Genomic DNA, 14,524 nt, shown 5'->3' on the forward strand with positions numbered 1-14,524 from the left:
CTGTCCTTCGGGCCCAGGTACCTGCTCACCCTGCCTCCCTCCTGCACTGTCTCCGGGCCTCCCATTGCACTGGGTTCTGTATCTGTACCCATACAGCCCCCCACTCTTCCTCTGCACTTATCAGATATACCCTATCTGACTAATCTTGCACTTGCCACTTGCTGGATACACTACCACTTTTCATTGCCTGTATTTATTCATTTATTTAACTTATTATTTTCTCTCCTCTGTTCTGCACTTTTCACTTCTACCCCTTCCACACACTTTCCCCCTTTTCCCTTCTCCATGCACTTGCGCGTTCTTAATGTCACTGGGCCTAGTAAGATTGTTGTTTTTATTTTTTGTTCTCACTTGTTTCCCTCCCTTTGCTTGGTCGTGCTCTGAAACACTTGTGTACGAGCGCGATACTAGCATAGATGGGGCCACCTATCAATGCCATTAATGGTCACTTTTAATCACATGCATGAAGGATGAAGCACTTCAAGCATATGATTTAAAGTGACCACTACTGGCATAGATAGGTTGGGCAGCAGCTTAATATCTGTGATTTAAAGTAACCATTATAGGCATAGATAGGTTGTCCTATCTATGCCAGTAGTGGTCACTGCTTGACGTTTCTGTGGTGTTCGACATAGTTGATCACACTTCTCTTTTCTCTTTTCCTCGCAACGATGGGGTTCACAAACTCTGTACTCACTTGGTTCACCTACTACCTGTCAGGACCAGGCAGTCCAGATGGAAAGTTTCAGACAATCCACCACTCCGTCAACGTGGGGTCCCCTAAGACTTCAACGAGTTCATATCTAAAGTTAAGCCCAACCAAAGCCGAATTCATGATTCTCGTCGACCCTGCAGGTCAAAAAGTCTTCCAAATGTGGCTAGCCTGCTTGAATCTTGGGGTTTCACGCAGAAATTAGCCTCAAGTGTTAAAACGCTTTAATCGTTGACTGCAAACTCTCCCTTCAAATATGACATCACCAAAACGCCTCACGCGGCTTGAAACCAACTCACATTGCTGAACAAATTCAACACGCATGCCACCCTGGGAGCTTATGACAGCTACACAATCCTTGGTAGTATCAAACCTGGACAAATATGGGAGACACAGTCCTATCTGGCATGCCCACGACATCATTTCACAGCCACACTGATTGCCAGCATAAAAAAAGCAACAGCACACGTCCAATGTCCTGAGAGAGCTAAACTGGTCGTCACCAATACCAGCCCAGATCATCTTCAAGTCAGCGTGTAAAACATACAACTCAAGTGCTGCCATACCTATGGATATCAGCCTAAACCAGCACAGTTCCAGGTGCTGTAATATGGCAAGAGTGCAAACAAAAAAAAAAGTGGGAGACAGCCCTTCTCCTGTTGTGATCGCCTGCCCAAACTCATCTGCCGTCCTCATTTCCCCTGAAGCTCAGGAAAGAAATGAAGATCCTGCTGTTCCCGGAATTCCTCAAATGCTGTTCATCGCTGGTCTGGAAGGTCTGTTCTCACCCACTTTGCTGTCGGTATTACCCCCAAAAATAATTTTAAAAATGGCAAATGCTCGTTGGGTGCGCAATCCGCAGGGTTAAAAAAAAAACTAAGCCCATAATATTGAACAAGAGGAGTGGGGGTTGTGTGGGCATACCCCGCTCCATTAGTTCGGGATTATGGGCTGCAGGGGTTGCGAGGGTGTCCCACAAATATATTCAATTTATAGCAGGGGACATACAACCAAAATCCCAAAAGCTAGAGTTGCAAAATGCGAACAAGCGGGCTTCGCAATTTTGTAATTCAAGCTTTTGGAATTCGGCATCACAACGTAGATCCTTGCTGTCAGCCCTGCATGTGACCTGCCTGGCTCTGGGACATCCAGTGGGGTACCCAAAAAGAGTCCCCTGGTTATCCTATTTTGATCCCAATAATAAGGCAGGAAGTGTTACTGCAAACCAACTAAGGACACTGTCTCTTTAAAAGGCTGAACTCTCACACCGAGGATGTCAAAAATGCCTTGTAACATGTGTACTATGTCTCGCCTGTCTGTAAAACCTGATACTTGCACAATCTTTCAGCAGGCTGATACTAATTTTGGTATTGTTCCTTTAAGGCAGGGGTCCGCAGCCTTTGGCTTTCCAGATATTTTGGATTACAACCCCCATCATCCGTAACCAGCATAGTCAATAGCCAGATATCATGGAAATTGTAGTCTGAAAGGTTGCAGACCCCTGCTTTAAGGGAAGAAGGTCCTGAAAGCCCAGCAAAGCAAACAGTGTACAAGTAATTTTTATCCAACATTTACAGTCAGGTTTCACTCAGACATCAGGGGCACTAGGACGATGCCTATGTGATTCGCAGAAAGAGTGCATGCAGATACCAGAGGAGCACAGACTTGGTGCTTGAAAGCCGGTCCGGTTGGCAGTCAGCAGCACATTCTACCCACCCACAGTGCGAGCACATTTCATGAAGCTTTCCAAATTTCAAAAAGGCGTTGACTTAGCTCACCTTCAAAAGATATACTCATGGACCGCAATTACACAGTTCAGGGGGCACCCCACCGAAGGGAGTGACACATTCCAACATAGTAGCCCAGCCTCTTAAAGGCTTGGTCTGGTCCCCAGAGCTCAAAATCAGACCCAGTGAATTACCTTCAGCTGGCCAATCACAAATCCTCAACCATTTACCCTCACAGATGAAGAAGACCCTTACCGAAAGCCCAGCTAAAGAAGCGTTAATCAGGCAGTATGGGTGTTTGAAAAAGGGTCTGTTTTAGAGAAGGCTAGTGAAAGGGCAGGAGGATCTGTTTCCTCTCAGGAGGAGGAGAGACGCGTGTAACAGGAGGTCGAAAGAGGTGTATCTCAGGAAGTGGAGAGAGGTAAATATCAGGCGCGTGAGAGAGGAGAGCACCAGGAGGTGGAGTGGGGTGACTGTCAGTAGGGAGAGATACATGGATATTTGGAGGAGGAGAGAGGTGAATATGAATATCGTGAGGTTGAGAACATTGGATATCAAGAGAGGGAGAGAGGTGAATATCACGAGTTGGAGAGAGGGGACAATCAGAAGGTGGAGACAGGAGAATATCAAGGGAGGGAGAGAGGTGACTATGAAAAGGTGGAGAGAGGGGAAATCAGGAGGAGGAAAGAGAAGAATACCAGGCAGTTGGGAAAGGTTAACTTCAGAAGGGGAAGGAAGTGAATTACCCTAAGTCTTGCACCTTCTTACAAAAGCGCCCAGATACCTTCGGGTCAGGCTCGCAATATGAATAAATAAAACAAACAAACAATATCAAGAGGTGGAAGGCCGTAAACATTCAAAGGTGACAGGAGCTGAATACCACAAAGAACACAACGACACCCAAAAGAGTGAAGTGGTTGCAGGAGACAGGAGACCACTAGAGCGTGTTGCTTGTGTAAGGATAGGTGCCCAAAAGGGCGAAGAAAAAGGGAGAACTTCAGCGTTTGGCAGGAGGATGGTGCTCAAATGGATGAAGAATGTGAAGGAAACCAGAGCACAGAAGATCCTTCTACCCTGTTCCTCCCTTACCCCCCTCAAGCCTACTTCTGCAGGAGTCTGTCCTGATCAATTCTGGTTTCACCATCACCGTCTTGTGGACAATGCTGGATTTGACTTTTATGGACTTCATTCATTCACGGTGCGTCACCCTTTCTCAACTCTCATGCTCGACTTCCCTTGCATCTTGTACTCATGGTGGCCCTGAATCATGCTGTTCCCATCTTCATCTTGTTTCCTGGCTTGCAACATTACGTGTTACTACTGACTTCTGCAATTGTATTCACTCTCCCCTCTTGCTTCTCCAATCTTTGAATGCTAACTCTCTGTTCACTCCTCCTTTCCCTTCTTCCTTTTCCTATCGCCTCCCCTTACTTTCTTCTATGCACTTACTCTATCAGATTTGTCCCTGGACCTAGTATGATAGCAATCTCGTCTGTCTCCTCCCCCCTCCCCTTACTGGTTTTTTCCTCCCCAACCCCTCCAGCACTATCTGAAATGTCGTCACGCCTAGTATGATAGTCGCTTGTTTTGCTCCTCCCCTACCTTTCTGCACCCCTCTCCCTCACCTCTTGTTTTTCTCCAGCTCTACCAGAAATGTCGTCAGGCCTAGTACGGTTGTCGCCTGTCTGTTTCCATTTCCTTCCCACTCTCCCCCTCCCTTCCTTATCTATGTTTTAGCTCTTGCACTATCTGAAATGTCATCAGGCCGAGTACGATAGTTAATTTCACATCCTTACTGTTCATGGCCTGTAAGAATGTCATTGGGCCTCATTCCGAGTATGGCGGTAAGGGATAGCGGCCACTGGTAACGAGACCGGTGGCGGTAATCCCTTACCGCCATACTCCGAGTTCCCTCTGTGCCCTCGCCCTTAACGCCTGCTTTGAGCAGGTGTTAAAGTCGAGGGCGCAAAGGGGCCTCCAAGCCAATAACGGTGACCGTAATGAACGGTCACCGTTATTTGCATCTTCCCCATTCCCATTGAGCCCTATGGGGGCTCATTTGGGAATGGGGAAGAGCCTTGGTGAATGGGGAATTACCGCCCCGCCAACCTTGGAATGGGGTGGTGATTCCGCCATCCACCAAGGCGCTGCCGGTCCGGGTACGGCGTCAACCAAGGCGTTAATAGCGCCATTGGTTAGCGCCGTACTCGGAATGAGGCCCATTGTATTTTCGATTGTTCCCTCCCTTGCCTTGAAGCGCTTTGAAACACATTGTGTATAGGTGCTATATAAATAAACTATCATATCATATCATATCATATTCTCTTGCTTGTGTTTGAAGAGGTGCCGAAAGGGATCAAGAAGAGGGGACCTGTAATCAAGAACAGGAAACCGCGAGTCATGACAGGTGGTTTAGAAAGTACAAGGATTTGGAAGAGAAAGAGCAAGAGTTAGTACAAAGTTTAATAAAAGAAATGGACAGCTCTAGCACCAACATGAGATTAAGAGAAGAAGAGGTGGCGGACAAGGAGATGATTCGGCAAATTGAATAGTGCATCACCAAACCAAGAAAAGTAATAAGAACAAGGGGATGAAAGGCTGCAGGAGAATGATAGGGGGAGGACAGAGGGAGTACATTTCTCTGGCTGGAATCTGGGGCATAACAAGTTGGGGGCGCGAGGCTGAGTAGATGGTCACCATCTCCACCTGCCTACATCTTCCAGCCTACAGCCAGAGCTCTAGGAGTTTTCACATTCACAACATCAGCACTGCACCATTATTTGGTTCATAGTGAATAAGTCGAATTCAAAAAAGTCGAATGCAAAAATGTCGATTTTTTTTTTTTTGGAATGTGTTTTTAAAAAAATATATTTTTGTAATGGGGGGTTCCCCCCTATCCTCCTGTTTATTTTTACTAGCTAAAGCCAAAAAAACATACAAATAAAAAAAACACATTAACATTTTTTTTTCAACATTTTTTTTTTCCGACATTTTGGGATTTGACTTTTTGCATTCGACATTATGACTGGCTACCTCATTATTTCCCTGATCTGGCAACCCCAGTACGACTGACCCACATGCTAAAGCCTCAAGGACACAACATACTCAGTCCAAGAGGAACACAAAACAGGACACATGAAACCCAAAAGCCAAGTCTGAGAGAGAGTTTGACAGTGGAGAGGGAAACAAGGTGTGGGAAACTCAGAGACTGTAATAGTATGGCTGCTTCTCTCTCCATGGAAGATAACCAGGGAGAAACTCAGTGTTGGAGTGAAGCCTTTGAGACTTAAAGTTATCTCAGATGTTCTATTTGATTGTAACCTTCAGAGTAATCCTGCCAATTTAGTTGAACTTTATGCCATCACCATTTGATATTTTGTCCAGCCCTTGTTACGCTCACCTGGTATCCACAGGGACGCCACCCAGCCGGGTTACTCGCTGGTATGCTTCTCAGCTTTGCCCTGATGTGGTCTGCGGGGAAGGTTCTGCCTGAAAATACAGGACTGTTTTCAAGACTGACCGACTGGGGTAAGTATCCTCCCTCCACCTCCGTATGATTTCAGTTCCTCTGGCGCCCTCTCCTCACCTTGTGGTAGAATTAGGCGTGCTCTCCGTCCTGCCTTCTTTGCAGGGGCGCGCTGTCTTTCATGGGCGAGTGCGGTCCAGTTACTTCACTGACGCCGGCCCGTTTGATATTGTTCAGGTAGGTCTTATTGCTGTTCTTTAGTTTTGTTGCTATCCTGCATGCCTTTCTTTGTTTAAAATGTCTCTTTTTTCTCCCTTAGGTGTGCGGAGCTTCAGCGCGGCGAACTGGCTTGGTTGAGCCCCGCTGGTAAATGATGGCGCATTAAGAGCGCTATGATGCGGTAAGTAAGCGCTATGCGCAGCGCTGCAAAGTCTTGCCTTTGCTAACCTGTGTTTTCCTACCTTGTAGGTCGCGGTGTTCTTCAAAGCAAGTGGAATGTCAGGAGTGGTGCCAGCCGAGAGGCGACCAGCCAGGTAAGCCTTTTGAACAGTTCGTAATTTGTAAATGTCTCACTGCTTTCTTTAATGTTGCCTATATCTTCCTCTTTCAGGTCGTTCTGTCCGGGAGGCGTGCAGATTCGAGGAAGCTGTTCTCAGTAGCTGCAAGTGTTTAAAGATGAAGACTGCAGGTAAGATGCTGCTGCTAATGATGTTCCTTTTGTCTCCTTGCAGGTTCTGCTTCTCTGAGGTTCGAGGAAATAGCTGGACACGGTGAGCGTCACGTTGCAAGCTGCAAAGTAACGCGAAGCATGTTGTCTTGCTCGAGTGTGGTCTAAATAGCCCCAACAAAATAGTCCAGGTAAAGTAGTCCCTAGGCTGCCACACCCAAAACACTAGACCGCATAGCTTGGTTCTTAGGAACCAAGCTATGTGGATGCCTCCATGTTGGCTTACAATACAATAAAGTAGTTCCCAAGCACATTGTTTTTCATGGTGTATGAGCCTGGCGCAGAGGCGCCAGGACTGGCCCCATGAGGGCTTTTGAAGAGGATGCCAGGCTCTAGAGGCCCAAGTCCTGACTCCACCTGGCCAATGGGTTTGCCAGAGGAGGTTTTGGCCGAGGGTCGTGACAGCACTCCCCCCTAAGGCCCCTCTCATGGTGTTCCTTCTGTCTGGCCCAGGTTTGGTTGGGAAGTTCTGGTGGAATTTCCTGATTAGACGTGGTGGGTGGATATTCTCACTGGGCTCCCAGGATCTATCTTGTGGTCCAAATCCTTTCCAATCGACGAGATAATATAGATTGGTCCTAGAGTATTTAGAGTCCAAGATATCTTTGACTTCGAATTCTGGTTCTCTGTCAACAAATATGGGTTTAGGTGGTGTTCGAATCCGTGTGCCGGGTTGCATTGGTTTCAGGAGGGACACATGGAATACCAGGTGGATGTGTAGATTAGGTGGTAAATCCAGTTTCACGGCTGCTGGGTTGATAATTGCCTTAATGGTATAGGGTCCTAAGAATCTGGGATGAAAGTTCCGGGTTCCCTTGATGGGTACGAATTTAGCGGCTAACCAAACGTTGTCTCCTACTTGATAATCAGGGGCCTTTTTCCGGTGTTGGTCGGCAAATCTCTTTTGTTTTTCTTTGGCATGAATAAGGGGTTCCTTTGCCCTTTTGAAAGCCTGAGTAATGGTTGTGTGTAGAATCTTTACCGCTGGCATTTCCATGCTGGCTGGAAGGTCTAGTTCAGAGGTACGTGGATGTCTGCCATAAAGGGTACAGAAGGGCGTTTGTCTCGTGCTTGAATGCAAAGAATTGTTATATGCATATTCGGCTATCCATAGTAGGTCTTTCCAATTCCTTTGTTCGTAGTGCAGCATGCACCGTAAATATTGCTCTAGTGTGTGATTGGTTCTCTCGGTTTGGCCGTCCGTTTGGGGATGGTGACTGGTAGATAGCCGAACGTCGATCTGCACCATTGCACAACATTTTTTCCAGAAGTTTGAAACAAACTGGCTGCCTCGATCAGAGACAAGAACCGAAGGGAAGCCATGTAGCTTAACCACGCCCTCCAGGAACACTTTTGTTAAAGTGGCTGCGTCTCGGAGGCCTTTGAGAGGAAAAAAAATGGGCCATCTTCGAGAATAAGTCCACAACTACAAGGATGGTGTTGAACCCTTGACTTGGAGGTAGATCAGTGATGAAGTCAAGGGAAAGAGTGTGCCATGGAACTGGAGGAATGTCCAATGGTTGTAGGAGACCAAATGTTTTTTGTTTCTGTGATTTATTTTGTGTGCAGACACCGCAGGACTTTACTGAATGATGTCCTTACGCCAGGTAGGCCACCAAAAGTTCTCTTTCACCTTAGCTAGGGTTTTGGCGATCCCAGGATGCCCTTCGATCAGTGAATCGTGATAGTTTGAAATAATATGCTGTTGTAATTCCTTCTTGGGTACATATAGGCGATCCCTAAAAAGGGTAGATGGTCCTTGATGGTATATTGTTCTCCTTGAGTTTGCCATGCGAGGTAGGCATCAGGATTCATTGTCCGTTGGATTTATTTTCATAGTTCTGCTTGTGTTAAGGCTGTCGTGATACCCAACAGTTTGTTTTCAGGTATAATAGGTACTGGGTCTGGAATTGTATATACTATTTCATCTATGCCGATGCGAGATAAGGCATCAGCCTTTCCATTTCTGACTCCTGGTCAAAATGTGATTACATAATCATATTCGGCGAAGAAAAGGGCCCACCGTAATTGCCGCAAGGACTGGGCCTTGGCTGTTTTGAGATATTGCAGGTTTCGGTGGTCTGTGATGACTGTAATGATGTGTCTGGCCTCCAGAAGTTAGTGCCTCCAGGCTTTAAAGGCGGATTTCATAGTCAGGAGTTCCTTCTCCGTGATGGCATAATTAATCTCTGGAGGTGAGAACTTTTTCGACCAGAAGGCCACAGGATGTAGCTGGCTGGTTTCTGGTTCTCTCTGTGAAAGGAAAGCCCCCATTGCGAGACTGGACGTTTCAGTTTCAATGACATAAGGGAGGTCTGGACGAGGATGTCACAGGATTGGAGCGGAGCGGAGGTAAACCTTTGTTTAAGTTCCTGAAAGGCTTCTTCTGCTTCTTCGGTCCAAGCAAACTTTTTATTGTTTTTTCGTAATAGTACTGTGATTGGGTGCACAACCTGAGAGAAGTCTGGGATGAACCGGCGGTAGAAGTTTGCAAAGCCCAGCATGCTTTGTACCCCTTTCAGAGACGTCGGTGAAGGCCATTTCAGAATGGCATCTACCTTGTGCACGTCCATTCTGATGCCTCCTGGAGTAAGGATAAAACCAAGAAATTCTACTTCAGTGACGTGAAAAAAGCATTTTTCAAGCTTTGCAAACAAGCGATGTTGACGGAGCTTGGTGAGGACTGAACAAACGTGCCTGACATGATCTTGTTCCGAGGCTGAGTATACTAGGATTTCGTCTATGTACACTAAGACGCACACATCAATTAACTCCCTTAAGACGTCATTCATGAAATATTGGAATGCCGCAGGAGCGTTGCATAACCCTAAGGGCATGACTTGATATTCAAACAAGCTGTACTTAGTACGGAAGGCGATTTTCCATTCATCTCCTTTTCTGACTCAGACCAGGTGGTACGCTCCTCGAAGGTCCAATTTGGTATAAATCTGGGCATCTTTAACTTGATCTAGCATCTCAGTGATAAGTGGCAAGGGGTAGCGGTTCTTCACGGTGATCTGGTTCAATGCCTGGTAGTCAATACAGGTTCTCAAGTCTCCTTCCTTTTTTGGTACGAAGTACAAAGGACTGGCTGCAGGGGACTTCAAAGGACGGATACATCCGTTTGCAAGGTACTGGTCTAAATAGTATTTCAAATGAAGGTTTTCTGGTTCTGTGAGAGCGTAGATCCTGCCGCAAGGGATTTGTGCACCAGGAACAAGGTTGATCTGACAGTCATAGGGCCTGTGTGGCGGCAATGTATTGGCTTGGTCCTTTCGGAAAACATCCTGGAAATCATGGTATTCACTTGGCAAGGTATTAGTTGCTCCTAGGGTTGATACTGTTGCTCCGGGAGTCATGGGGATACAGACGTCGGGTTTCTCCTCTTGGTAATAGCAGGCAGGGGAGTAGTTACCGGGGAAGGTTAATTTTCGTGCCCGACAGTCTATCAAAGGGTTGTGAGCAACCACCCATGGCATCCCAAGTATTAGCCTGAACTGAGGTACCTTGATGAGATCGAATGAAATAGACTCCCGATGTCCGTCCTGGCACAGCAAGGTTACCCTGGCTGTGCACTGGGTTACTGGTCCGGAAGTGATTTCTGTCCCATCCACAGTGGTTACCTTGTCCATAGTTGGCTTAGAACACAAAGGAAGCCCCATCTCTGCTGCCAGTTCTTGATCAATATAATTTCCAACTGCTCCGCTATCGATGTACGCTTCAACGGCATGCATTCTTGATGACTGTTGGTGGTTAATTAAGATCACTGGTATTGCAAAGTGCGAGGTCAGCAACTCTTCTCACTCGACAAACTGACTTCTACGTTTGTCGAGCTTGGTAGTTTTGCGAATCCTTAGGTTCATCCTTCTCTGTGGCCCGACTGTTCTTCTTGGGGGTTTTACTGGACAGTCCTTCAGGAAATGTCCTGGTTTCCCACAATACAAACAAAGCTGTTGTTGTCTTCTTTTGTCCCGCTCTTGTTTTGTTAATGGAGGCCGTATCCCTCCAATGTGCATGGGTTCTACAGCATTTTCAGGTACACGGGATGTGTTTTCCCTTGGTCGAACATACACGGTCCGAGGGTCCGTTTTAGACCGGTCTGCCTTTCGGTCCTGCAACCGGTGGTCTAGCTGCACGACCAGATTTATGAATTCTGCACAGTCTCTGGGTGGATCAACCACCTGGGCTAAGACGTCCTTTAATTCGCCTCGTAAGCCTCATTGGAATAACGTGGTTCTTTTGTTTTCTGGCCACCTAGCTTCGGCAACCAGTCTGTTGAAGGTAGCAATGTACGTTAACAAGTCCTGATTCCCCTGTCGGAAGGACAAGAGTTCATTGTCTACTGCTTGTTTCTGGGTATGGCGAGCAAAACGTTTTTCCATTTCTCTCTGGAACCCCCCAAAGTCATGTAATAGAGGATCGTCATGGGTTACCACCGGCACCGACCAATCTGCTGCACTACCACTCAGGTATGATAAGACAAAAGCTACCCGTATTGGTTGTCTGGAAATGCTCCAGGCCTACAAAGAAAATGAAGGCAGCACTGAGTGATGAATGCTGCATACTTCCGTGGGTCACCTGAGAACCTTTCTGGTGGTGCCAGGGGCACTGTTCCAGGTAACGTGATCTGTACCGGAGTGGGTGGTATGGCGGGGTTTTGCATTGTTGGATTGCGTCCCGGTAGAGGCGCCTGTCCTGCCTGTGATTGCAAGTATTGCCTGCTAATCTCTTCAGTGTGTTCTTTGGTCACTATTAGGTCTCTCCGGAGGGCATTAGTCTCTTGTCGGGCAGAATGAACCTCAGCACGAAGCTCTCCTAGTAATTGGGCCAATTGGTCCATTTCTGATGTCTCCATGGCGCCCAGGTGGATTTGTTATGGTAGTGCTTCGCGTTCTGTTACGCTCACCTGGTATCCACAGGGACGCCACCCAGCCGGGTTACTCGCTGGTATGCTTTTCAGCTTTGCCTTGATGTGGTCTGCGGGGAAGGTTCTGCCTGAAAATACAGGAGGACTGTGTTCAAGAATGACCGACTGGGGTAAGTATCCTCCCTCCACCCCCGTATAATTTCAGTCCCTCTGGTGCCCTCTCCTCGCCTTGTGGTAGAATTAGGAGTGCTCTCCGTCCTGCCTTCTTTGCAGGGGTGCGTTGTCTTTCATGGGCGAGTGCGGTCCAGTTACTTCACTGACGCCGGCCCGTTTGATATTGTTCAGGTAGGTCTTATTGCTGTTCTTTAGTTTTGTTGCTATCCTGCATGCCTTTCTTTGTTTAAAATGTCTCTTTTTTCTCCCTTGATATGATATGATATGGCATTTGTAACGCGCCTATACACAAGTGTTTCAAGGCGCGACGATGTGGTCTGCGGGGAAGGTTCTGCCTGAAAATACAGGTATGCGGAGCTTCGGCGCGGGGAACTGGCTTGGTTGAGCCGTGCTGGTAAATGATGTCGCATTAAGAGCGCTATGATGCGGTAAGTAAGCGCTATGTGCAGCGCTGCAAAGTCTTGCCTTTGCTAACCTGTGTTTTCCTTCCTTTTAGGTCGCAGTGTTCTTCAGCGCGAGTGAAATGTCCGGAGTGGTGCCAGCCGAGAGGCGACTAGCCAGGTAAGCCTTTTGAGCAGTTCATAATTTGTAAATGTCTCTACTGCTTTCTTTAATTCTGCCTCTTTCTTCCTCTTTCAGGTTGTTCTGTCTGGGAGGCGTGCAGATTCGAGGAAGCTGTTCTCAGTAGCTGCGAGTGTTTAAAGATGAAGACTGCAGGTAAGATGCTGCTGCTAATGATGTTCCTTTTGTCTCCTTGCAGGTTCTGCTTCTCCGAGGTTCGAGGGAATAGCTGGACACGGTGAGCGTCAGGTTGCAAGCTGCAAAGGAACGCGAAGCGTGTTGTCTTGCTCGGGTGTGGTTTAAATAGCCCCAACAAAATAGTCCAGGTAAAGTAGTCCCTAGGCTGCCACACCCAAAACACTAGACCGCATAGCTTGGTTGTTAGGAACCAAGCTATGTGGATGCCTCCATGTTGGCTGACAATGCAATAAAGCAGCTCCCAAGCACATTGTTTTTCATGGTGTATGAGCCTGGCGCCATAGGTGCCAGGACTGGCCCCATGAGGGCTTTTAAAGAGGATGCCAGGCTCTAGAGGCCCGAGTCCTGACTCCACCTTGCCAATGGGTTTGCCAGAGGGGGTTTTGGGCGAGGTTCGTGACAGCCCTGTAGCGAACCCAGAATAACATCCAGTTAAACTAACGCTTCTACGTGTACCTGGTCCTTTGATGCCTGCAATGTATGATTCACCTTGAGGGCCCTTACTTTCTACACTAAAGTATTCTTACCAGCCACTGCAGTGAAGATCTGTGTTTTAAGGTGAAGTGTTCTTACTGTGGGCTGGGTTGAACGAATCTACACCTCACTATGTCAATGAGACAGAAAGGTACTTTTAAATCTGCACTGCTGTATCTCCCCCAGTGATAGAATTGAAAACCATTGTGTACCACCTTGCAGTGACCTTACCAGATAATGGATTGGAAGCCTTTCTGTCTTATATTAAAGTGTGCTTCTCAGTGACAGAATTGCTGGTACTCACATCCAACGCTTCAAAGATGTTACTAGTGACGAACCCGAAGGCCCTTGTATCGTGCATTGGAGTTTTCTTACTAGTGATTAGATATAATGCCTCTTGTGGTTTACACAACAGTGCTCTTAACAGTGTTTGAAACAGGGCCTCTTTTGTCCCACACCTCAGTGTTCTTTTTATTGATTGGGCCCGAAGGTCCTTATGTTCTGTACCACAGTGTTATAACTAATGACTGTATCGACGACCCTTGTATCATACACAGCAGGGTTCAATGGACTGAATTGAAAGCTCTTGTTGTGTACACCTCAATGTTTGCACCGCTCACTGGAAATAAGGCATGTGTGTGTTCTACACTGATGACGGGTTCTTACTATTGGTTGAAGAAACCTAGCCAGAAGGTCTTTGTGTGCTAAACTTTAGAGTGTTTTCTAGCGATTTGATTGAAGGCCCTTGTAGTCAACATCCCAGTTTCCTTACTTGTGAATGATGGGTGATGAGTCATTGTTGCCCTGTTTTTCAATGTGTATGCTGGTGAATGTTCTAAAATTTTCTTTTGGCCTCTGCATCAGTGTGCCTACTAGTTGTTTAGATTTTGGCCCAATGTCAGTGTTCCTCCAGGACATCGGACCCAAAGATCTTGTAGTGTTTGTTTCAATGTTCACGCTGGTGAGTGGACTAGAAGACTGTGTGTGATCAATGTTCACGCTGGTGAGTGGACTAGAAGACTGTGTGTGATCAATGTTCACGCTGGTGAGTGGACTAGAAGACCATGTGTGATCAATGTTCTTGCTGGTGAGTGTACTAGAGGACTGTGTGTGATCAATGTTCATGCTGGTGAATGGACTAGAAGACTGTGTGTGATACTCTTAGATTTTCATACTGGACATTGGATTAGGAATCACTTTTAGCTCAAGGTTTAACGTTCTCACAGGAATGTTTTGCTTATTGTTCTTGTTAAACATTGTCCTTTTGTAATGATCTTTATACCACTCAGACGCGCCATGCTCCGTTCAGTGCTTCACTTACCTATGTTTAGCTCTTGGCCAAAGAGTGTTTTCTCTCCCAGGGCACTGCAGTTCCACCTGCTGTGCTGAAACTGGTGCTGGCACTCCTCTGTTCCTATTCGGGCACCTGTGCCAATGGCCACCATGGCATCTGGGCGAATCTGGCAGAAAGCCCGCTGGCGTGGGGCCAGGCCTGCCATCTTACTACATATAATACTGGCCCCAAGAGCGAGTACTGAGGAAACACACCTACAAAATAGAAGAAGATGTTATTTAGAACAGAGGCTAAAGTGCACAATGCTTACCCGCCTATAACCTA

General features: G+C 46.9%; 1 protein-coding gene across 1 annotated transcript in view; it reads right to left on the bottom strand.

The window, feature by feature from the left end:
- The window catches only part of LOC138567264 (protein Wnt-7b-like), a 285,438-nt gene that overhangs the window by 89,556 nt on the left and 181,358 nt on the right, over positions 1-14,524 (bottom strand). Inside the window, exon 2 of the mRNA XM_069645295.1 lies at positions 14,228-14,454. Within this exon, the coding sequence (XP_069501396.1) occupies positions 14,228-14,454 (227 nt within the window). The remainder of the gene's footprint in view (positions 1-14,227; positions 14,455-14,524) is intronic.

This window comes from Ambystoma mexicanum, chromosome 2p (genome assembly GCF_040938575.1).
Source record: "Ambystoma mexicanum isolate Mex_15411 chromosome 2p, UKY_AmexF1_1, whole genome shotgun sequence".
Lineage (NCBI taxonomy): Eukaryota > Metazoa > Chordata > Amphibia > Caudata > Ambystomatidae > Ambystoma > Ambystoma mexicanum.